Source organism: Artemia franciscana, chromosome 15 (genome assembly GCF_032884065.1).
Source record: "Artemia franciscana chromosome 15, ASM3288406v1, whole genome shotgun sequence".
Lineage (NCBI taxonomy): Eukaryota > Metazoa > Arthropoda > Branchiopoda > Anostraca > Artemiidae > Artemia > Artemia franciscana.
Genome location: NC_088877.1, coordinates 41,221,275 through 41,244,796, shown reverse-complemented (window position 1 = coordinate 41,244,796; position 23,522 = coordinate 41,221,275). Strand labels below are relative to the sequence as shown.

The window sequence follows — 23,522 nt, the reverse complement described above, 5'->3', positions numbered from 1 at the left end:
TCTAAATACTCTGAAACAGAAGGAATAAAAAAATTATACTAATCAGCATTAAACTGTCACTTAAATGTAAACACGTGCATTTAATTCGAAAATGACGCTACTGCTAGTCAGCTTACTGTGCCGTTCCCACTGGCTCTACCGCTGTTAGAAATGGGCAGTTACCGCGCAGTTACTGAAAAACCGTTAGCTGAAACACACCCCCAGTATTCAAGGGGTTTCCCATCCTTCTTCTTCGGAAAAACAGCACTTGCAGTCTAAAGACATTCCCCTTTTGGCATCATACCAAAAATTTTCTACTTGTTTATTTCCTTCAAATATTTATATTCTTCTTTCCAATTATGCTTCCATTTAATAAAACTGAAGCAGGTTTCAGGGTCATGTCAGCCATGCTACACTACGTCATTTCAATTAATAAAACAAATAATCTCCCGGAATAGGAGTTTTTCTTTATTTCTTGGCTGCTTGATGTTAAGCAGTTCACTTGTGTCAGGTTTTATTTTCAATATTGAAAAATAGTTCATGTTTTATTTGCTGACTTTGCAGTACTATAGAAGCTAAAGATGAGGTGTAATGAAGTCTCAGGGACTAAAGAACAAAACCTAAAACACTTCACTCTTTTTCGAAATTTCTGCAACCTTTCCTAGGTTCGTGGCTTTCGATGGGTAACCCTAGCTTTATCGTCTTGACAGCGACGTCAGTTGAGACTTCTTATGACTTATTTTCTTCCTTCTTAGCCCATCACCATTAGCTGCAACTGTTTTCAATACAGCAATTATCAAATTATCCCAGCTTCAATCTAAAAAGAACAGACTATCTTCTTTTATAGCAAGTTTTTTTTCCTCATCTATAAATCACGTAAATAGACCATTGCTAAAACCATCAGTCAAACACAGTCCACACAAAATCAATCCCACTTACAACACTGACAATACAACAATTACAATACTATCAACCTTGGATAAAAAAAAAATTGTCTCCAACATTTTCACACAAAAACTTAATAAACAGGTCTATCATCCTACACTTCAAAAATGCATCATCAATCGAAATTCGCAATGCAAGTTCTACAAAAAACTCCTAAATTTTTCTCTTTGCACAACTTCATCATTTTATTTCTCAAGTTTATGTAGTTATTCGCTTTATATATGTATATCTTATTTATGACTGTAATAGTTTATATTTTGTTATTATGTCAAGTATATATTTTAATTTGCTATTTAATTTCTGATCGTTTTCCAAGTAAATGTCCAAGAATCCAGATTCTTGCATGGAAAATTCCCTCCCCTAGCCGTAAGTGAAGCTCCTCCCAGGTAAAATATCCCCCGGACAGTTCCATCCTTACTGAAAATGCTCTAGGATTTTCTTTTGACAATAGAGAGCAATCCGGCTCAATAGCAACCAAATCTCTAAAGAAACATAATTTTGGTACCAACAGATGCGTAAAAAGTTTGGCTTATTGTGATGATCCCAACTATATGAAATTCTGTATGAAACCTGTCAAAATATATAGGCTTCGGAGCATTTGCTTGATTTTCGAAAAAGGGGGGAAACAACCCCTTAAATATAAAAAATAATAATGAAAATCACTTTTCCAAATTTAACGTATCAGAAAACCCTTCTGAACAGATTGTAAGCTCCTATCCAGGAAAATGTGGAATTTTATTGCCAGAAGAAAGCTCACGGATAGATATTTATTTGTTTTTTCCCCAGGGGTTGTCTTACCAAACTTATAGTCCTAGAATATCGGTATCAAGATCATAAAACGAAGGTGAAAGCTTTAGTTCCGTTTTTAAGTAAACAAAAGGATTGGAGAGCAGCTAGCCCCTTTTTCAGGCCTTTCTCCCCATAAAGTTGTCCGATCAAATTTCGAGATGGCTATTTTGTTCAACATAGTTGAAAGGTCAAGTAAATGTGCCTTTGGAAATAGCACCCCCCCCCCCCAGAGTCCCTGAGGAAAGGTGTGTTAGTCACGAAATCTCCCATTACTTATGCTTCCAGGGGGGGGGGGAGAATTGAATTTTCTACTGGGGAGATTTGCCACGGGAAGAATTTTCCGTGAAAAAGGAAGTTTCCAGAAGGTGGACTTTCCAGGGAAAATTTTACACTGGTAGAATTCGCCAGAGTCCCTATGAGAAATTCTTTTTACTTGTCTTACTGTCTCTTTACCAATTTAGCTTTACATGTGGAGATGTTCATTAGAACTGTCCGGAGAAATGTTCATTGGAATTGTTGCGAGTAAATTTTTCCTAGCAACGGAACGTATTCTCACATATATCACGTTTGAAAGGTTTTTCTCTCGTGTGATATCTTTTATGTATAGTTAAATAGGACCTTCCAGTAAAACATTTCTAACAAATATCACACTTGAAAGGATTTTCTCCACTATGAGTTCTTTGATGTTCAAATAGGGTATTATTTAGACAGAATGTTTTCACACATATATCGCATTTGAAAGGTTTTTCTCCAGTGTAAGTTCTCAGATAAACAGATGATTCGGTTTTTCTGCGAAATCTTTTCTCACAAGCATCACAAAACCATTGGAAAGGTTTTTCTCCAGTATGAGAAACTTATTTTCAGTATGTGCATCTGATTTGGCATCTCATCTTGAAAATTCAAATTAATTTCTTTTTTAAGCCTATTCTTGTAAGATCAGATATTCTAGGTAATCCACATCCTTGTTTTCAGATATCATCATCATCAAGCGTTTCGACAGGGAGAACTAAAATCATAAAAAATTTCTTTAAAAAAAACAAGAGCTAAGAGCTCATATGGCACTTGTGACGAGACGAAAGAGCTAAGAGCCAAGAGATCACATGGTATGAGCTCTAACAAAATTCTATGAATCAATAGATTGATTTAAAAAGGAAAATAAGAGGCTTAATGCCGGTCAGGATTTAAAATAAGAGCTCTGAGTCACGATGTCCTTCTAAATATCAAAATTCATTAAGATCCGATCACCACCTCGTAAGTTATAAACACCTAATTTTTCCTCTCCCTTTAGCCCCCCCCCCCCGATGGTCGAATCTGGGATAACGACTTTATCAAGTCAAATTGTGCAGCTCCTTGACACTCCTATCAATTTTCATCGTCCTAGCACATCCAGAAGCACCAAACTCGTCAAATCACTGAACCCTTCCCCCCAAAGAGAGCAAATCCAGTACAATTCTGTCAATCACATATCAAGGACATTTGTTTATTCTATCCACCAAACTTCATCCCGATTCCTACACTCCAAGTGTTTTTCCAAGATTCCCCCCTCCAACTCCCCCAAATGTCAAACGATCTGGTCGGGATTTGAAATAAGAGCTCTGAGACATGAATTCTTTCTAAAAATCAAATTTCATTAAGATCCGATCATCTATTTGTAAGATAAAAATACCCCAATTTTCACGTTTTCCAAGAATTCCAGTTTCCCCCTCCAACTCCCCCAAACGTCACAGGAACTGGTCGGAATTTAAAATAATAACTTTAAAGCACAAGATCCTTCTAAATATCAAATTTCATTAAGATCTGGTCACCCTTTCGTAAGTTACAAATGCCTCAATTTTCAAAATTACCCCCCTTCCAATTCCACCAGAGAGCAGATCCGGTTATGTCAGTCACGTCTCTTAGACAGGTTTTTATTCTTCCCATCCAGTTTCATTCTGGTCTCACCGCTTTAAGTATTTTCTAAGATTTCTGCCCCCCCCCCCCCCCCAATTACGCTTGATCCGGTTGAGATTTAAAATAAGAGATCTGAGTCACAAGGTCGTTCTAAATATGAGGTTTCATCAAGATCTGATCACTCCTTCGTAAGTTAAAAATACGTGATTTTTTAGAATTAACTCCCCCCCCCCAATTGAGCGGATCCGTTCCAATTATGTAAATCACGTATCTAAGACTTCTGCTTATTTTTCCCACCAAGTTTCATCCCGATCCATCCAATCTAAGCGTTTTCCATGATTTTAGGTTCCCCCTCCCCAACCTCACCAGATCCAGTCGGGATTTAAAATAAGAGCTTTGAGACACGATATCCTTCTAAATATCAAATTTCATTGAGATCCAATAACCCGTTCGTAAGTTAAAAATAACTTTTTTTCTAATTTTTCAGAATTAACCTCTCCCCCAAAGAGAGCGGATCCGTCCCGGTTATGTCAATCATGTATCTAGGACTCGTGATTATTTTTTCCACCAAGTTTCATCCCGATCCCTCCACTCTTAGTGTTTTAAGTTTCCCCCTCCCAACTCCCCCCCCAATGCCACCAGATCTGGTCGGGTTTAAAATAAGAGCTCTGAGCCACGATATCCTTCTAAATATCAAATTTCATTGAGATCTGATCACCTGTTCGTAAGTTAAAAATACCTCATTTTTTATAATTTTCTATAAATAACACCCCCCCCCCCAACTATCCCAAAGAGAGCGGATCCGTTCCGTTTATATCAATCATGTTTCTAGCACTTGTGTTTATTTTTCCCAAAAAGTTTCATCCCAATCCCTCCACTAAGTGTTTTCCAAGTTTTAGGTTTCCCCCCTCCCAACTCCCCCCCCCCCCCCAATGTCACCAGATCCGGTCGGGATTTAAAATAAGAGCTCTAAGACACGATATCCTTCTAAACATCAAATTTCATTGAGATCCGATCACCCGTTCGTAAGTTAAAAATACATCATTTTTTCTAATTTTTCAGAATTACCCCCCCCCCCCCCAACTACCCCAGAGAGAGCGGATCCGTTCCGATTATGTCAATCATGTATCTGGGACTTGTGCTTATTTTTCCCATCAAGTTTCATCCCGATCTCTCCACTCTAAGTGTTTTCCACTATTTTAGGTTTCCCCCCTCCAACTCCCCCCAATGTCATCAGATCCAGTCGGGATTTAAAATAAGAGCTCTGAGACACAATATCATTCCAAACATCAAATTTCATTAAGATCCCATCACCCATTCATAAGTTAAAAATACTTCATTTTTTCCGAATTAACCGGCCCCCCACTCCCCCCCCCCAGATGGTCAAATTGGGAAAACGACTATTTCTAATTTAAGTTGGTCCCGTCCCTGATACCCCTGCCACATTTCATCGTCCTAGCTTACCTGGAAGTGCCTAAAGTAGCAAAACCGGGACCGACAGACAGACAGACCGACCGACAGAACTGGCGATTGCTATATGTCACTTGGTTAATACCAAGTGCCATAAAAACCCACTAATTCTTACGTTTTTTTTTAGCTCTTTTCTTATCTGGTACAAAACCCAGTTGTCAACATTTTTAACTTTACACAGTAACTATAAATTTAGTTTCAAAGACTCTTACCTTGGGGCCAGTTTTACAGATGCCTTTTTTAGGCATTATTCTAAATACCCTCCTAATTCTTCATTCCCTTTTCATTTTGTAAATTTAAATTCTAATGCATGCTTTTGTAAATCAATTAAACTTAAATATTTGCAAATCTAAAAACTCTACCATGCTATAATAGTCATGTAATATATTAACTTCCTTCTTTTATCAATTAATACGTTTTCTTCAAATACGATAATCACGTTAATTTCTATAGTTTCTTTTTTATATTGTGGTCATATATTACAGCAATTAAAATAATTTGACACTATGTTCAAAGAGTTGACACTATATCCAAAGAGCTCTGGGGCCACTGTACATCCTTGATGAACCCCTGTCGTGATTCAAAAGAATGGGCTGCAATGGCCATTGACTTGAACACAGCTATCTGTGTCATGGTGTAAAGTTCTGAAGAATCTGCGGTACTTCTTGGGGAGGCCATTCTATGCCATGATCTTCCAAAGTGCTTCTCAGTCCACTGAGTCGAACGCAGCACGGAAGTCAACGATGGCGAAAAAAGCCTTCTGTTGGAACTTGGTGACTTTTTCTATTATCTGTTTAATCGTGAAAATAAAGGGATGCCAACAGCACCCGGTGTTCCCAGGCAGTCACCCATCCAAGTACTGACTGGGCCCAAAGGTGTGTAACTTCCAGGATCTGACGAGACTGGGTACTTTCAATGTGGTACGGCTGTGGGGTAAAGAGGGAATATTTAAATAGATTGTGATCGTAAAGAAGTGTAAGGAGCAGAATAGGCCTCAGGCGGCTTGGTGCTGCAGTGAATTTTAAGTAGCAGTAGCAGAAGATCTAATATGTGCATAAGAAATTTAATACAATATGGCTATATGACATTTCTATTGAATCCTTATGTTATCTTTTATTTACTAACGACAAGCCAATTTCGGTCCAAGTTTTTATTTACCCATACTTTTACCACAATTACCCTATTTCTAGTTCTAGTAAGTAGTTCAAAGTTAGCTTCCACCCGAGTGATTACACAATTCGAGGCACTGACTTTAAAGTCTGGAGCACATTGGATTCTAAGTTCGAACTTCGAAATAATACTATTGCTTTTACATGAAAATACAAGAAAAAAATCCCACACACGTTGATAAGAATGAGATATATTAAATAATGTCAAAGCTTAACTTCTTTGTGGAATAGCAAAGGGAGTTGCAACAGAATTGGAAAGAAAACAACATTTGAGATTATATCAAAGTTAAACAACAGAAGTAGAATGGAAGATAGTGTAGAGAATATAATTTGTATGCGTAAATATACTGTCAAATCCAACTCCAAATATCTTCAGCTCTAACCTGCGATTTCACAACACTACTGATCTCCATGTGTGATTTCTTTCTAGAAAAGTGAACTACGTGAAATAAAAGTTTTTAAAACAATGCACATCTTTAAAATATTCAACTAAAACTAATCTTAGGCTCAGGTAAAATTAAAAAAAAAAGGTGTTCACAAATATTGCTTACAAGTGTTTCCCTCATAACATAAAATCGATAATTACAACAAGAGCATTTTAATAAACACATTACACCCTTAAACACTGATATACACAAAATTACCCTCAGCATGGTGTTTGTTATGATAATATAAGGCAGATTTTGAAGTAAAGCATTTCTCACATATATTACATTTGAAAGGTTTTTCTCCAGAGTGAGTTCTCTGATGATTAGATAAGTGAGATTTTTGACGGAATGTATTCTCACATGCATCACATTTGAAAGGTTTTTCTCCAGTATGAGTTCTTTGATGACGAGATAAACTGGAACTTGAAGCAAAACGTTTTTTACATACATCACATTTAAAAGGTTTTTCTCCAGTGTGAGATCTCTGATGTTCAGATAAGTGAGATTTTTGACGGAATGTATTCTCACATTCATCACATTTGAAAGGTTTTTCTCCAGTGTGATATCTTTTATGTATAGTTAAATAGGATCTTCCAGTAAAATGTTTCTTACAAATATCACACTCGAAAGGTTTTTCTCTAGTATGAGTTCTTTGATGTTCAAATAGGGTATTATTTAGACGGAACGCTTTTTCACATATATTACATTTGAAAGGTTTTTCTCCAGTATGAGTTTTTTGATGTAAAGATAAACCGGAATTTGAAGTGAAGCATTTCATACATTTATCAAATTGGAAAGGTTCTTCTCCAGTGTGAGTTCTCAGATGAACTGATAGTTGGATTTTCTTGCAAAATATTTCCTCACATATATCGCATTTGAAAGGTTTTTCTCCAGAGTGAATTCTCAGATGAACAGATAATTCGGTTTTTCTGCGAAATCTTTTCTCACAAGCCTCACATTCGAAAGGTTTTTCTCCAGTATGAGAGACTTGTTTTGCTACATCATTTTCAGGTTTTATGTGTATCTGATTTGGCATCTTATCTTGAAAATTCAAATCAATTTCCTTTTTTAAACATGTTCTTGTAAGATCAGACATGCTAGGTAATCCTCTTCCTTGTTTTCTGATATCGTCATCATCGAACGTTTCAACAGGGAGAACTAAAATCAAATAAAATTAAAAAAAAACCACCAAGTCTTATGTTTTTTTACCTCTTGTTTTATCTGGTAAAAACCCAGTTGTCAACATTTTAACTACACAATAACTATAAATTTAGTTTCAGTGATTCCTTCCATGGGGCCAGTTTTACAGATGCCTTTTGGAGGCATTTATATAATTACCCTCCAAATGCTTCATTCCCTTTCCATTTTGTAAATTTAAATTATTATGTCTGGTTTTGTAAATCAGTTAAACTTAAATATTTGCAAATCTAAATTTTGCCATGCTATAATATTCATGTAATATATTAACTTCCTTCTTTTATCAATTAATGCATTTTCTCTAAATATGATAATCACATTGATTTCTACAGTTTCTTTTTCATATTTTGGTCATACATTACAGCAATTAAAATAGTTCGATACTATATCTAAAAATTTCGTAAAGGGCAGTAAAAACAATTAAGGATGTATCTTCAGAGCAAATAACTAATTTCTGATCCAGCTCTTTTTAGTCAAATCCTTCAAAGACATGCTTGTTTATATTTACAAATTTCTAGAAGGTAGACATTGTAGAGAGCATGTGATAGGTAGGAAGATAGGAAAGGTGTCACTTCCTCACACCTTTAGTGAGAGGAACATAGTAAATATGTTTCTTATGGAGAATCACACAATTTTCACATGACTCAAAATTTTGTGCTTGAAAAGGATCTATACAGTTTGTACAGAAAAAAAGGACAAATGTATCTTTAATATATTCAAAGCTGCTTCTTTTAATACATTTAAAGCCTATCTCTAAAATTCAATTATAGAACATAACATGCCTTATCATGCATAAACAATTTCTGTCTAACAAGAATCAGTGGCAGCAAATAAGGATAAATAAAATAAGAATTCGATTAGAGAAACAATGATGTTTCTAGATAAAAAAATTAATTTACAAATTTAACAGCAGGATTTTTTTTCTGATATACATCTATGCCTCCCACATTCTAAATTTTATTTGTTTTAAGATCCACTAACCAAGTAACAGTAGAGGAACTGCCAGTAAGGCTTATTTTGATCATCTACCATCAAACCATACCTACACATCTAGATGCCTTTTATGGTGGGTGTTCCTTTGTCCATCAAAGCTTTATTTTATCATTCAGAAGTAGACAAAGCCTATTTAGCTAACCAGCCAAGTGAAATATTATCTTGCATGTAATTATATTTTATTTATCAAAAATTTGGGAACAAAATTAAAGAAAAAAAGAAAGCATAATTCAATGCAAGGGTAATACAACTGCACTTTAAGCATCAGTTGATATTTATATAGGTGCTGACAGACAGCTAATCCAAGCGAACAGTCAGTACCATGCCAGTAAATAAGTAAAATGTTAAATATTACTATTGCTAGAAGATATTAAAAGAAACATATGTTCATGTGCTACAAGTTTTACCCGTTTGCACTTATCCACAAGAAACACAAGGACAGCTTAAGCGCTTCTAGATCATTTTATTACCCCCCCCCTCCTAATTTCTATGTTTTCTGTTTTCTATGTCCATGTTTTCTATTTTCTATGTATGTGTTTTCTATGACTAGGAAATTGGTATTTCATTATTCCAGGTTTCCAGGACATGGGAGAATACGTATAGCCAAAGCTTTGTACCAGAAACAAAAGCAAATGTCTCATATTACAAAGATTCCCAAAGAGTTCTAATGAGTTCAACAAGAGCTAAGAGCTCATATGGCACTTGTGACGTGGCCGGAAGAGTCAAGAGTTCGTATGGTATGAGCTCTAGCCAAATTCTAAGAATCAATAAATTGACTTAAAATGAAAATCAGAGGCTTAATCCTGGTTGGGACTTAAAATAAGAGCTCTGAGTCACGAGGTCCTTCTATATATCAAAATTCATTAACATCCGATCACCCACTCCTAAGTTATAAATAAATCATTTTTTCTTATTGTTGCTCTCCCTTCAGCCCCCCAAATGGTCTAATCGGGGAAAACGACTTTATCAAGTCAATTTGTGCAGCTCCCTGACACGCCTACCAATTTTCATTGTCCTAGCACATCCAGATGCACCAAACTCGCCAAAGCACTGAAACCCATCCCCTCAATCCCCCCCCCCCCAAAGAGAGCGGATACAGTACGGTTACGTCAATCACGTATCTACGACATTTGCTTATTCTACCCACCAAGTTTCATCCCGATTTTTCCGCTCCAAGCGTTTTCCAAGATTTCCAGTTTCCCCCTCTAACTCCCCCCAATGTCAACAGATCTTGTAGGGATTTGATATAAGAGCTCTGAGACACGAGTTCCTTCTACACATCAAATTTCGTTAAGATCCGGCCACCTGTTCTTAAGTTAAAAATATCTCAATTTTTCTAATTTTTCCGAATCAACACCCCCTAGCTCCTCCAAAGAGAAAAGATTCGTTCCAAATATGTCAATCACGTATCTATAACTTGTGCTTATTCTTCCCATCAAGTTTCATCCTGATCTCTCCACTCTAGGCGTTTTCCAAGATTTCTGTTTCCCCCCTCCAATCCCATATGTCCCCGGATCCAGTTCGAATTGAAAACGAAGCATCTGATACATAAGATCCTTCTATATATCAAGTTTCATTAAGATCCGATCACCCATTCGTAAGATAAAGATACCTCAATTTTTACGTTTTCCAAGAAGTCCGGTTTCCCCCTCAAAATCCCCCCAATGTCAACGGATCTGGTCGGAATTTAAAATAAAAGCTCTAAAGCACACGATCCTTCTAAATATAAATTTCTCTATTACAAATTCTCTGATCATCCGTTCGTAAGTTACAAATACCCCGTTTTTTCTAATTTTTCCGAATCAATCCCCCTCCCCCAACTCAACCAAAGAGAGCGGATCCGGTCCAGTTATGTCAGTCACGTATCTTTGACTTGTTTTATTCTTCCCACCAAGTTTCATCCTGTTTTCTCTACTTTAAGTGTTTTCCAAGATTTCCAGTTCCCCCCTCCACAATGAATCTGGATCCGGTCGGGATTTAAAATAAGAGATCTGAGTTACAAGGTCCTTCTAAATATGAAATTTCAATAAGATCCGATCACTCCTTTGTAAGCTAAAAATACCTCATTTTTTTCTAATTTTTCAGAATTAACCCTCTCCCCTTCAATATAATTCTTTATACAATATACATTGTATAACACCAGATATACAATGGCTACAACAGAGATGTTCGAGTCAAGAAATTGCAATTTTGTAAGATACAAATAACAGAGCAAAAACTAAAAAAGAGCCTCTTAAACATTTGTAGCTCTTAGCAGTAGCAAAATTATTGTTGGTATTCTTTATGCTATTAAAAAATTATCAAAAAAGGGCACAATTTTTCTTCTGTAAGACTCCATATGATATTCTCATTATAACTATTCAAGTCAGCCTAGGTAGCTTCTGAGGAGGGGATTTTGCAGCAAAATTTTTTGATTACAGGATTTGTCTTAAAGACCCAGACACAGGATCCATTACAATAGATAGTAAAAGCCAGTTCACATCACAACATAAGCTTTTGCTCTCAGCAAATGTGTAACGTTAACTTTAAGGCTGAACCCTTTTTTAAGGAGCTAGGCGCCTTTAATAGATTCATTGAATAGCTAAACCAAGTAAAGTACAAACCTCAGGGAATAGTGTGCAAAAATTTTAAAGCACATTTTCTACAAAATTGTGCAGTGAAAACCCTTTTTTTCTATACACACAGACTCAGGAATCCCAAGTATTATTTGGGTTTAAAATGTAATGATAGCTTGTAATTACTGAAATAATTTTCTAGAACTCCAACAAAAGAGTCTGAAAACCCTGTAAAGATAAGTTGAAATAAAAAGCACACAATTGAAAATGTAAAAAAAAAACAACCTAGACTGGTGACTTGGAAGGTCTACCTTGAATAATAAGGAAAGTTACAATTCTGCATGGGTAGCACAGACATATGTCAAATTTTTTTTTTTACAGGTAATGGTTGTGTCAAAACTATGGGTTTGAAATATTGGGAGATGGTCGATTTAAATTGAAATTGCAATCTTTAGTGCATTTTTTAAGTAATAAAAGAGACTGTGCCACAACAAAGCTTAAGTTTTATGCCAGTTTTTGCAACAAAGTATATGTTACTGCCTAAAAATAGTTAACAGGTTGGGGAATCCTAAGATATCCAAACCATTCTTCAGCAGACTATGTGAAAAGAGCCAGGGGGGATGAATTTGTCACTTTTTAGGGGACATTTTTATTGAAATATGCCCTTTTCTTGTGCTTGCACTGAAACGAAAAAAAAGGACAAATTAACTCCCCCCCCTAGATACTAAAAATACTTTGCATCCCCTCTAAATTTTTTGTGAATTGACATTTAATGCAAATGGAAGCAAACAGCTCAAATATTACGAGATTGATTTACTGACTTTAACCAATAAGACACTTGTAACAAAATGTTATCAAGTAGAACTATCATGTAACTCTGCATATAAACTACAAAAATAATACCATAAGCATAAAAAAATAAAAATTTCAATAAGATCCGATTACTCCTTTGTAAGCTAAAAATACCTCATTTTTTTCTAATTTTTCAGAATTAACCCTCTCCCCTACTCCCCCAAATAGAGCGGATCCGTTCCAGTTATTTCAATCACGTATCTAGGACTTCTGCTTATTTTTCCCACCAAGTTTCATCCCGATCCCTTCACTCTAAGTGTTTTCCAAGATTTTAGGTCCCCCCCCAACTCCCCCAAATGTCACCAGGTGCGGTCGGGATTTAAAGTAAGAGCTCTGAGACACGATATCCTTCTAAATATAAAATTTAATTATGATCTTATCACCCGTTCATAAGTTAAAAATACCTCATTTTTTCAATTTTTTCCGATTTAACCATCCCCCCACTCCCTCCCAGATGGTCGAATCAAGGAAACGACCATTTCTAATTTAATTTGGTCTGGCTCCTGATACGCCTGCCAAATTTTATCGTCCTAGCTTACCTGGAAGTGCCTAAACTAGCAAAACCAGGACCAACAGACCGACAGAATTTGTGATCGCTATATGTCACTTGGTAGATACCAAGTGCCATAAAAACGCTAAAAAATGATACAAAAATTTGACGTATTAGTAATCAAACCATCTGGGAATACTATTTACTAAATATTTCTTTTCAGATGAAAACAGTTCACTCAGATGCAACAAACACCTATCTTTCACACCCCACCGCAACTTCATAAGAAACACAAGGCACACCTTCTCATTTTGGACTCACAAGAATACAGAGGAATCAATCAATCAATCAATAGGTCAATATTTATTAATTCAAATTAAAAATATACAAAACAATATTATGCCCCAACAGAGAGCAGGGCTCGTAAGGCTAGGGCAGTGAACATTAGGATATCAAGAGCATACCGTTGTCTCCATAAATATCTGACTCCTGTTTAACATGATCATCTTTAGGCTCACAATCTTTAGAGATACCAGGAAAAACATCAAAAAGATTCACTTTGTTTTCCATTGATAACATAGGATGTGCATTTCCAGAAATAGTTTTATCATCATTTGTGGATGTATCTTCAGCTTCTACAAAAATTTCAAAAAAACAAAAAATAACAGAAAAACAATTAAAAACAAAGAAGTGTTTACCCTTATAAAACGTTTAGATTGCCAGACACTGTTTATATGTACTTTGTGGAGGAGTAAAGGTAAATTAATCCTCACAGCAGCAAGAAACTTTGCAAACATATAAAGAAGATAAGGAGTAAAGGGTCTGGAAAAAACAACAATATTCCAAATAATGGCCCATTATTGTATATGGAATTGTAGCTTACGGGAAATTAAAAAAAGAGCCTGTAATCCCTACAAAATTAACACTGAATGGGAGTTAAAGGAGTACCATTAGAATCAACATTGGCATACGAAGCGTTAAAATAATCTGTGTTTGGTTGAAAAACCCTTAGCCAGAGGTTTACAATCTCCAATTTGAGAAAAACAGTCAAATGACAGATAAATACATTTCAAAAAGGTTTTCACAAAAAACTACTGCTTTAATTTCCAGCAAAATGAAAAGACATTTGTATAATTAGCATCATAAGTTTCAGATTTATCCAGTCACCAAGGCAAGTTCTGATATTACTTGGCTTTTTTCCTTGGGCATGTTCTATTCTTTGTCTAGAGATTTGAAAATTAACCTTGTTTCAGCAAATCTCAACCAATTATCTATCTAAAAAATAATGCACACCAAATTTCAAAATATAACTTGAAGACTAATGGTTTGAAATATCAGGTGCAACAATATATCACATTGCTGTCTTGTGTTACAACATTGAACTGTAAGATAGCAGTAAAACAATTTGCTAAAGGTTTCAAACCCCTGAACCAAATGTTTATATTCTGTTTAAAATATCACTGTCCCATGTGCCTCAGTAGAACGAATTTTGGAAAAATATCCTACAAGCAAAAAAAATAATTAAAATTCAAAACTAGTTCAATAACAATAGATACTATTTATTTTTTTCTGTATTTTAGCATTTCTTACGAATTTTGAAAAAAGGTAAGAAAAACTGACGAGTTTCTGTTTCTTATCTAGCACTAGCAAAATTACAGGGGTGTTGAAATGGACAATGAAACCTTGGAATTCAGGCCTTCAATATTGCTCAACTGTTCTGTTCAAAACTGTTACTTTCAACCATTGACTATTCCTTCACCAGGCAAGAATAACCCACAAAATAAAGCTATCTCAATGAAAATTACACCATTAGATTCAGCCTATTATATAACCCTATAGAGGTTTCAAGCTCTTATTTACAAAAATGTGCAATTTTCCAGTTTTTCCCAGGAGAAAGATCATGGATACACGTTTATGTGTTAGTTTGTTTTTGTTTGTTTTTTAGGGGTGATGGTATCAAGCCAAAGGTCCCAGAAGATTGCGAGAGGTCTCATTCGAACGCAGATTACAAGTTCCAATGCCCTCTAAAAGAAAAAAAAACAATAAGATTGTGCAACGGGAAGTGACTTTTTCTGCCATTTTTTGGTACCAAACTATGATTTTACCCCAAAAAGCATCAAGCTGCTATCAATTGGAAGTTCTGAGATAGCCAATTAATTTAAAAGTATTAAGAAAGTTGCAGAGGAGGTAGTGCTGCACGAGGCAGATTTGTTTCAGGGAAAGTCACCTAGTCAAAATAAATAAATGGTTATTATGGTCATTTATCTTAATGCTTGATTTAACTAAGTTAATCTACTTGATTTCTTAAAAATTATGCACAATGAAGTATAATGACGCATCAGCTTATATGATATAAGCTGCCTGGAGACAGCAGAGATGTTCGACTATTCCTTCACCATTGACTATTCCTACAACAGAGATGTTCGAGTCAAGAAATTGCGATTTTGTAAGATACAAATAACAGAGCAAAAACTAAAAAAGAGCCTCTTAACATTTGTAGCTCTTAGCAGTAGCAAAATTATTGTTGGTATTCTTTATGCTATTAAAAAATTATCAAAAAAGGGCACAATTTTTCTTCTGTAAGACTCCATATGATATTCTCATTATAACTATTCAAGTCAGCCTAGCTAGCTTCTGAGGAGGGGATCTTGCAGCAAAATTTTTTGATCACAGGATTTGTCTTAAAGACCCAGACACAAGATCCATTACAACAGCTAGTAGGAGCCAGTTCACATCACAACATAAGCTTTTGCTCTCAGCAAATGTGTAATGTTTACTTTAAAGCTGAACCCTTTTTTAAGGAGTTAGGCGCCTTTAATAGATTCATTGAATAGCTAAACCAAGTAAAGTAAAAACATCAGGGAATAGTGTGCTAAAATTTTAAAGCACATTTTCTACAAAATTGTGCAGTGAAAACCCTTTTTTTCTATACACACAGACTCAGGAACCCCAAGTATTATTTGGGTTTAAAATGTAATGATAGCTTGTAATTACTGAAATAATTTTCTAGAACTCCAACAAAAGAGTCTGAAAACCCTCTAAAGATAAGTTGAAATAAAAAGCACACAATTGAAAATGTAAAAAAAAACAACCTAGACTGGTGACTTGGAAGGCCTACCTTGAATAATAAGGAAAGTTACAATTCTGCATGGGTAGCACAGACATATGTTCATTTTTTTTTTTTACAGGTAATGGTTGTGTCAAAACTATGGGTTTGAAATATTGGGAGATGGTCGATTTAAATTGAAATTGCAATCTTAAGTGCATTTTTTAAGTAATAAAAGAGACTGTGCCAAAACAAAGCTTAAGTTTTATGCCAGTTTTTGCAACAAAGTATATGTTACTGCCTAAAGATAGTTAACAGGTTGGGGAATCCTAAAATATCCAAACAATTCTTAACCAGACTATGTGTAAAGAGCCAGGGGGGATGAATTTGTCACTTTTTAGGGGATATTTTTATTGAAATATGCCCTTTTCTTGTGCTTGCACTGAAACGAAAAAAAAGAAAAATTAACTCTCCCCCTAGATACTAAAAATACTCTGCCTCCCCTCTAATTTTTTTGTAAATTGACGTTTAATGCAAATGGAAGCAAACAGCTCAAATATTACGAGATTGATTTACCGACTTTAACCAATAAGACACTTGTAACAAAATGTTATCAAGTAGAACTATCATGTAACTCTGCATATAAACTACAAAAATAATACCATCCTACCCTGTGAGATAGTTCATCAGCACTTACAAAGGGAGGGGGTGCTTCATCTCTCCTTGCAAAAAAAAATTAAAATTCTTACAATTTCCCCAAAATTGTTTGTAGAGTATGGCTATTTTAAGTGTTTTGCCAAATCCCCCTATCTGCAAATATCCCCCTATCTGCATGCCTAATCAGCAATAACAAGTCTGCATTTTTTCAAGGGGGGGGGATAACTTTATTTACTCAGCAATAAGATATAAGGTTTCATCAGATTTTGTCACTATTGTTTATTTTGTTTTAAAAAGTAGTAACTTTATAAAAGAGTACAGAATTTCTTTGAACTAAAACAAACTATTTATGCATAGAAAGTAGTTTGAACCCAACCCCTCCTCCTACACAGAGAAAATTTGCAGAATAACAGTATAACATAATTAGTATATGCAGTACCTTGATACTTCAGAATAAAGAGTGAAGGAGCTTGGGGAAGGGGAGAAATTTGAGAAACACAGGCTTGACAAAGAAGAGATAGGAAAGATTCAACAAAAGCTGGTGCGCTAGACATACTTTCAAGCATTAACGCTCAATTTATTTGATTTTGAAATTTATGCTATTTGTCAAAATTCCAAACTGAATTTTAAAGTAAAAAAAGCTGTTTAAAAACATAGTTGAATACTTAATTTGAGGGTAAACATTTATCAAAATGCATGGAGGCAAAAAATGCTTGAGTAGCAAAATTCTAGTTTGAAAGATTTTTTTCCATAATATTTTGTGTGTAATTAATAATGGTGATGTTTTATGATTTGTTTAACTCATTTTTCAAGTTAAAGTAGCAGAAACAAATGGGAATAGTAACAACTCTTCAAATTTTTAAGCAAAAATAGCAAAAACAAGCAACAAATTGGCTCAATTACCCACAGTACCAATTACCTTGCTTCACAGCAGTGATCCCTAACAGCATGGATGTTTCCATAGTTCACCTATTGATTCAAATACACAGTCAGTCTCTCATGGCTGCCACAGATGGCTAGGAACCTTTAAAATCACAATAATCAATTAATTATTATTTGGTACTATGTGCCAAAATTAGATGGTGTGGAATTCACCATAATTATATGGTGTCATATACATATAGTATCTTCAAAAGGGGATGGAGGACCAAAGAGCCTAGAAAATAGTTTGAGGATGCAAGGATAAAAAGCATAGAAATTTCAGCATTATCAACCAATTAATTAACGTTCGATTTTTATGAAGACCAAGTGGAATAAAAATAGTCTTATTTTATATGGATGGGGTATTTTTTTCAACCACAGAACTAGTTACAGGGACAGACGCTGCCCTCACAATTCATAGCATGAACAATTTCAGCAGCATATATATCAAGACTAATAATATTGTTTACACCATGAAGTAAAAGCCGTAATGGCTTTTGAATCTTACCTTGGATTGGATTGAGAATCTTACCAAATCTTCTCTGCTCTATCTGAAAGTAATACTGCAGGGGATTTGTCCTATTATCAGGCAAGTAACTACTTTTCTTTTTTAATGTATTTGTGCTGTTGCATTGGTGATTTCTTTTTTCAATATATTGGAGGTGCTGCCTGATTTATGTATATATGTAAAAATATTGCTTTTTCTGCAAACAACCACATCACTGATCAGACATGAGTCCAAAAGATGAGAAAATTTTCTAGTCTTAGTTAGACTGCATAAAAAATCTACAGATTATGGATTTGCATAGCTTACAGCCCTTGTTATACCCTTTTAAAATATAAGAAATACATCAGTGTTTGAAAATGAGGTAATTACCAGGACTAGCAGGAAAGCATCATCTGTGATGGAGCTATGATGCTTGTAATAATAATAATAATAAAAAAATGTATTTGCATAGCTTACAGCCTTTACCATGGGACCTGTGGGTTGTCAACATCTCCAAGGACATAGTTACTGAGCCTTTCAGCTATTTTGAACAGGTTTAGATTGGATATGTTATGGTAAATGATGGGTATGGAGAGAGGCTGCCCTTCCATAACTTTCTATTCTTATATTGTTTACATGGATGATTCATCAGAGGCAACACTGTAGTGTTGCCTATAGCAAGGATCCATAAGGCTTAAATCTGTTTTTTCCCCCACAGATCCTTAGGAGACGATTTATTCAATTTAAAATTGGTAGACCTAGTACCTTATTCAAGAGTTAAGTGATGGGAGGGAAAACCAGCCCCTCACACCCTTTTCCACAAAAATATAACTGATCAAAATTTTGAGATCTGAGATCCAAAGACAAAATAAGTACACCTCTGGGGTTGACAAAACGCCTAGGGCATGGGCTTCAAGTTATACAAGTTGGCCATTGTTAACATATACTTTCTTTATGGAAGACATGGCTGAATAAACTTTAGAGAGGGTCTATTCAATTACCTTAAATCGCATTTGCCAGCAAGATAAGGTGGTAGATCCTACAATTAGAAACAAAAAGTTCTAGTTCCCAGTCACAAGTGATCAGAAGGCCAACAGCCTACCCCAATACCCTTTTCCCCGAATCACAATTTTGAAATGCCTTTTTTGAAACAGTCCAAAGGTAAAATAGCTATTTCTCCAGGGTTGGCACCCCACAGCCCCGGGGCTGTAAGTAATGCAGTGTGCCAATTATTAACATTTATTGTTTAAATGGAAGGAGTGGCTGCATAAACTTTGAAGGGTGTTTATTTGTTTGAAAATAGAAAATTCTGGTGCCATTTTTAAGTCAAAATTGACTGGAAGGCAAACAGTCCCCCCCCCCCTATACACACACCCTCTTCCCAAAAGTGCATCCATAGGCCTACACATTTTTTTTATATCTATTTTGTTCAACAAGGTCAACTAGCTATGCCTCTGGGGTTGAAAACCCCTAAGCCTCTGAGGCAAGTTGTAATTTATGCAAGTTGCCCAATGTTAATATATAATGATTTTTATTGGAAAAGAGTGCATGTTGGATCACAGGTCTCCAAAAAGGCTTAGGTTATAAGTGTGAAATATTCTATGTGCTTTTTCTTTGTGAAAAGGGAATATCAGCAATTTCTAAGGACCAACTAAGGGTGTTAACTTGAGACTTTTAGGGTATGTTGAGAAGATGTTGAAGAGATTGGCAGGCAACCAGACCTACTCTCCTCTTAGGCCTTCTTTGGTACCCCTTCGCACGACACTGATCAAAATTTTGAAATTATTTGGTTTAAACTAGTCAAAAGTTAAAACAGTTATACCTCTAGTGATACTATGCCTTAATAGCCGTAGGGCAAGGATAGTAGATTGGGCAAATTGTTTATATGCAGTAGGGTGGAGCTTATTTTAAAAATTTTGGAAATATTATTTTCTTACCCCCCTAAGTTGTTCCATATCACCTGAAAACATTGTAGAAAAAGTTTGAGCCATTTATAATAATGTTTAGGGGTAGCTCAAGTACCTCAAAGATTAAGAAAAAAAGTAAAAAAGAAGGATTTCGAGCAACTTGTATTTTGCTTAAAAACACATAAACAAAATTGTTTAGTTCCTATTTATGGTTGACTGGATAGAGTCTGTTTCCTGCTATCGGGATAAGCTCTGCGGTGTTCATTGACAACTTGCAGCAGAACCAGACATAATTTAGCCGGCAATGCAAAATTTCCATCCTTCAGAGATGAACGTGTTCAGACTTGTTTGCTTTTGACCGGTTGCGCTTACTAGAGTCTCGGAAACCAAGACTCAGTCTGGGGTAGTTTTTTGCTCGAGGCCATATTGTATCAGTTCTGTTTTGTTATCAGTGTTGTTTTTTTTACAATAATAAGCTAATTGTGTATTAACTTGTCTCAAGACAGTAGATTTCTATAACGTTAATGACTACTAATTTGAATGTAACTGAGCCTATTCTTTTGTTGGAGAAGCAATGAGTTGAACAATTTTTGCTCTTTTTTCTAAAAAAAATTCACCCTACCTAAGTTCATGATTATAAATTCTGTTTTCTGTTTATTTCAGACCCAATTGAGACTGAAAATGTTAGCAAATGCAACTAGATCTCGAACGGAGTTATATCTCATTGGTAGCTCTGTGTCTGCATTAAGAGGTAGCAAGCTGCCTTCATTGCGAATGGCTCTTGGGTTCTTCCTTCATCTCCACCTTGAACTGAATGAGACCATTAGGCACTCGTCGGCTGCTGCTGTAACCAAACTAGCAAAGTTTTGGCAGAAAGCTCGAATTCCAATGAGAGATCATCAAAACTGTCAAACCAAGCTTGAGCAGGCATTTGAAGAATGGCGTCTTCTCAAGAAGAACAAAGCACGAAAGTCATCAACTCAACAGGCGAGAGAGGCGGCCTTCGTATCTAGGCTCGAGGATCTTTTTGACATCGCTCACGCCGATGCCCTGAACACGATGTCAATACAAGAAGACAAAGATTTCTTGTTAGCCCAGCGAGAAAAAGGGAGACGGGGGTCAATGGTTGGCGTAGATGAAACACTAGCTTGCAAGGAGAAAAGGGTGTCTGAGAGAGAGCAGCAAACACTTAAAAGACGACAGCAAACAGAGAACATACAACAGATAGAGGCTTCCACAGCCGAACTTACCACATCTGGTTCAGAGATCAGCGCAGCAGAAGACGTTGACAGAGAGGGGGCTGTTGGAGGAAGCAGAACTCAAAAAAGAAAGAGGGGCCGAAAAGCTGTAGTTACACCTGAACTAGCAGCAGCTGTTGATCGTACTAAAGTATCAGACCGCAAGGCTGTTTTTGTCATAGCAGAAACTGCCAAAAGCTTAGGAATGACTATTGACCAACTAGCTCTAAATAGAGATTCAGTTCGCCGACTCAGAGCAAAACATCAAATTCACAGTTCTGCAAGCATCAGAGTGATGTTCCCCTTGTTGTCCACTGGGACGGCAAACTGATCCCTGACCTCATTGGAAAAGAGAAGGTTGATTGTCTGCCTGTTTTGGTTTCCGGAAAAGAAGTTTTACAGCTACTCACAGTAGCCAAGCTTCCATCCAGAACAGGCGAGGCTCAGGCTTCTGCTGTCTTCGGAGCTATTGAAGACTGGGGCATACCCGGCAACATCCGAGCCATGTGTTTCGATACTACAAGCTCAAACACTGGCAGGATCTCTGGTGCTTGTGTTCTGTTGGAGCAGAAGCTAGGTAAGGAACTCTTGTCACTGGCTTGTAGACATCATATTATGGAGCTCGTCATTGGTGCTGTGTTTCAAGTGTGCATGGGATCGACATCTTCTCCTGAGGTTCCACTCTTCAAACGCTTCCAGGACTATTGGAGATTCATAGATACAGATAAATATGAAACAGGAATTGCAGCTGATGATGTGGTGCGTCTAGTGGATGACATCAAACAAAGTACCATCGATTTTGCTAACAAGCACCTTGAACAGAGCCAGCCGAGGGATGATTACAAGGAATTCCTGGAACTTGTGCTCATCTTTCTTGGTGCTACTCCTGCGAGAGGAGTACGATTCATGTCACCCGGAGTGATGCACCATGCCAGATGGATGAGCAAAGTGATATACAGTTTAAAGATCTGGATGTTCAAGGCTCAGTTTAGACTGACTCTCACAGAAGAAAGAGGTTTGCATGACGTGTGTGTGTTTGCAGTACGTGTGTACCTGAAAGCCTGGATCTCTGCACCTTTAGCCTCAGGTGCTCCGTACAGTGACCTACTACTGCTGAAGTTGCTGCTCGAGTACTCGTCCATCCATTTGGCAATCTCAAAGGCCACATCAAACAAGTTTTCCGATCACTTGTGGTATTTGTCACCCGAACTCGTTGGCTTGGCTTTCTTCAACAGTTGCGTCAGTTCGTCGACGAAGAGACTGATGGTGAGTGCCATGCAGAGTGAAGACGAACAGGAACATACCAAGCGTATCACCATCGATCTTGATTCAGCCAAGAATAAAAACCTGGAACATTTTGTTACAGCAAAGTCAGCAAAACTTTTTCAAATGATGGATCTTCCAGATGGATTTCTCACATTTGATCCAGACTTGTGGGAAGATAGACACGACTACAAGCTAGCGTCAGAAACTGTGAGATCACTCAAAGTCGTCAATGAACAGGCTGAGCGAGGAGTGGCACTCATTCAAGAGTACAGCAGTTTTATAACCCAAGATGAGTTGCAGCTGCAATTTTTGCTGCAAGTTGTCAATGAACACTGCAGAGTTTATCCTGACAGCAGGAAGCAGACTCTGTCAGGTCAACCATAAATAGGAACTAAACAATTTTGTTTATATTTTTTAAAAGCAAAATACAAGTTGATCGAAATCCTTCTTTTTTTTCTTTTTTCTTAATCTTTGAGGTACTTGAGCTATCCCTAAACATTATTATAAATGGCTCAAACTTTTTCTACAATGTTTTCATGTGATATGGAACAACTTAGGGGGGTAAGAAAATAATATTTCCAAAATTTTTAAAATAAGCTCCACCCTAATATGCAGGACTTATCAATGGTAGAATAAAAAATTATTCTTGGTACATCCAAACAAGCTAAAGGCTGGTTTGGGATCCCAAGGAGTGATGGGGCCATTCTATCCCTCAAAACATACCTGAACATTTTTTGACCAATTTTACCTAATGATAAAATTTACCAGAGGAAGCCAAAAATATAGCCTACAACTGATTCCTTAAAGGGATTTACAATAACTAGGAATAAAGAGAGACATAGCCTACATTATTTCAGTACAAAAGCTAGCAAACAAATGCTCAGCTTGGTTTACTCAATTCAATAATTGCTTCTGGGGCAAATTGCATCTGTAGCCCTTAAAGAGAAAAAAAGGCATCAATTTTTGTAGCCACACACGAGAGTTATCAGCACTACCAAAGATTCTGGAAATACCACCAGATGGCTAATTGAAAATAGTACAGTTTATATATAGAGAAAAAAACCTTAGACAAACAGCATATATAGAAACAAATGTCTAGCCAACTAGGTGGCTAATATGAATGACAGTGCATAGGCCTATATACAATATTTAAATTAGCCTCCTGGTTGGCTGTTAGATCTCACCTATATACACATTTTAGCCTTAATAAGTCAAGTAATGAGGTAATAGGCTATTAAACTAA

At 36.3% G+C, this 23,522-nt stretch overlaps 1 protein-coding gene and 1 pseudogene across 5 annotated transcripts in view; both read right to left on the bottom strand.

Annotated features, from left to right (window-relative positions):
• Positions 1 to 5,888: 5,888 nt before the first annotated feature.
• Positions 5,889 to 6,007, bottom strand: LOC136036731 (5S ribosomal RNA; annotated as a pseudogene).
• A 38-nt stretch (positions 6,008 to 6,045) lies between these two features.
• The window catches only part of LOC136036490 (zinc finger protein 182-like), a 187,099-nt gene continuing 169,622 nt past the window's right edge, over positions 6,046 to 23,522 (bottom strand). For 2 of the 5 annotated variants that reach the window (XM_065718756.1, XM_065718759.1), the window contains exons 2-4: positions 17,380 to 17,484; positions 13,222 to 13,392; positions 6,059 to 7,828 (exon numbers count right to left, since the gene is read on the bottom strand). In XM_065718756.1, the coding sequence (XP_065574828.1) occupies positions 6,861 to 7,828; positions 13,222 to 13,392; positions 17,380 to 17,422 (1,182 nt within the window). In that variant the 5' untranslated portion in view covers positions 17,423 to 17,484 and the 3' untranslated portion in view covers positions 6,059 to 6,860. Of the gene's footprint in view, positions 7,829 to 13,221; positions 13,393 to 17,379; positions 17,485 to 18,869; positions 19,226 to 23,126; positions 23,517 to 23,522 lie in introns of those variants that run through there. The other 3 variants (XM_065718758.1, XM_065718760.1, XM_065718761.1) reach the window with 3 other exon arrangements.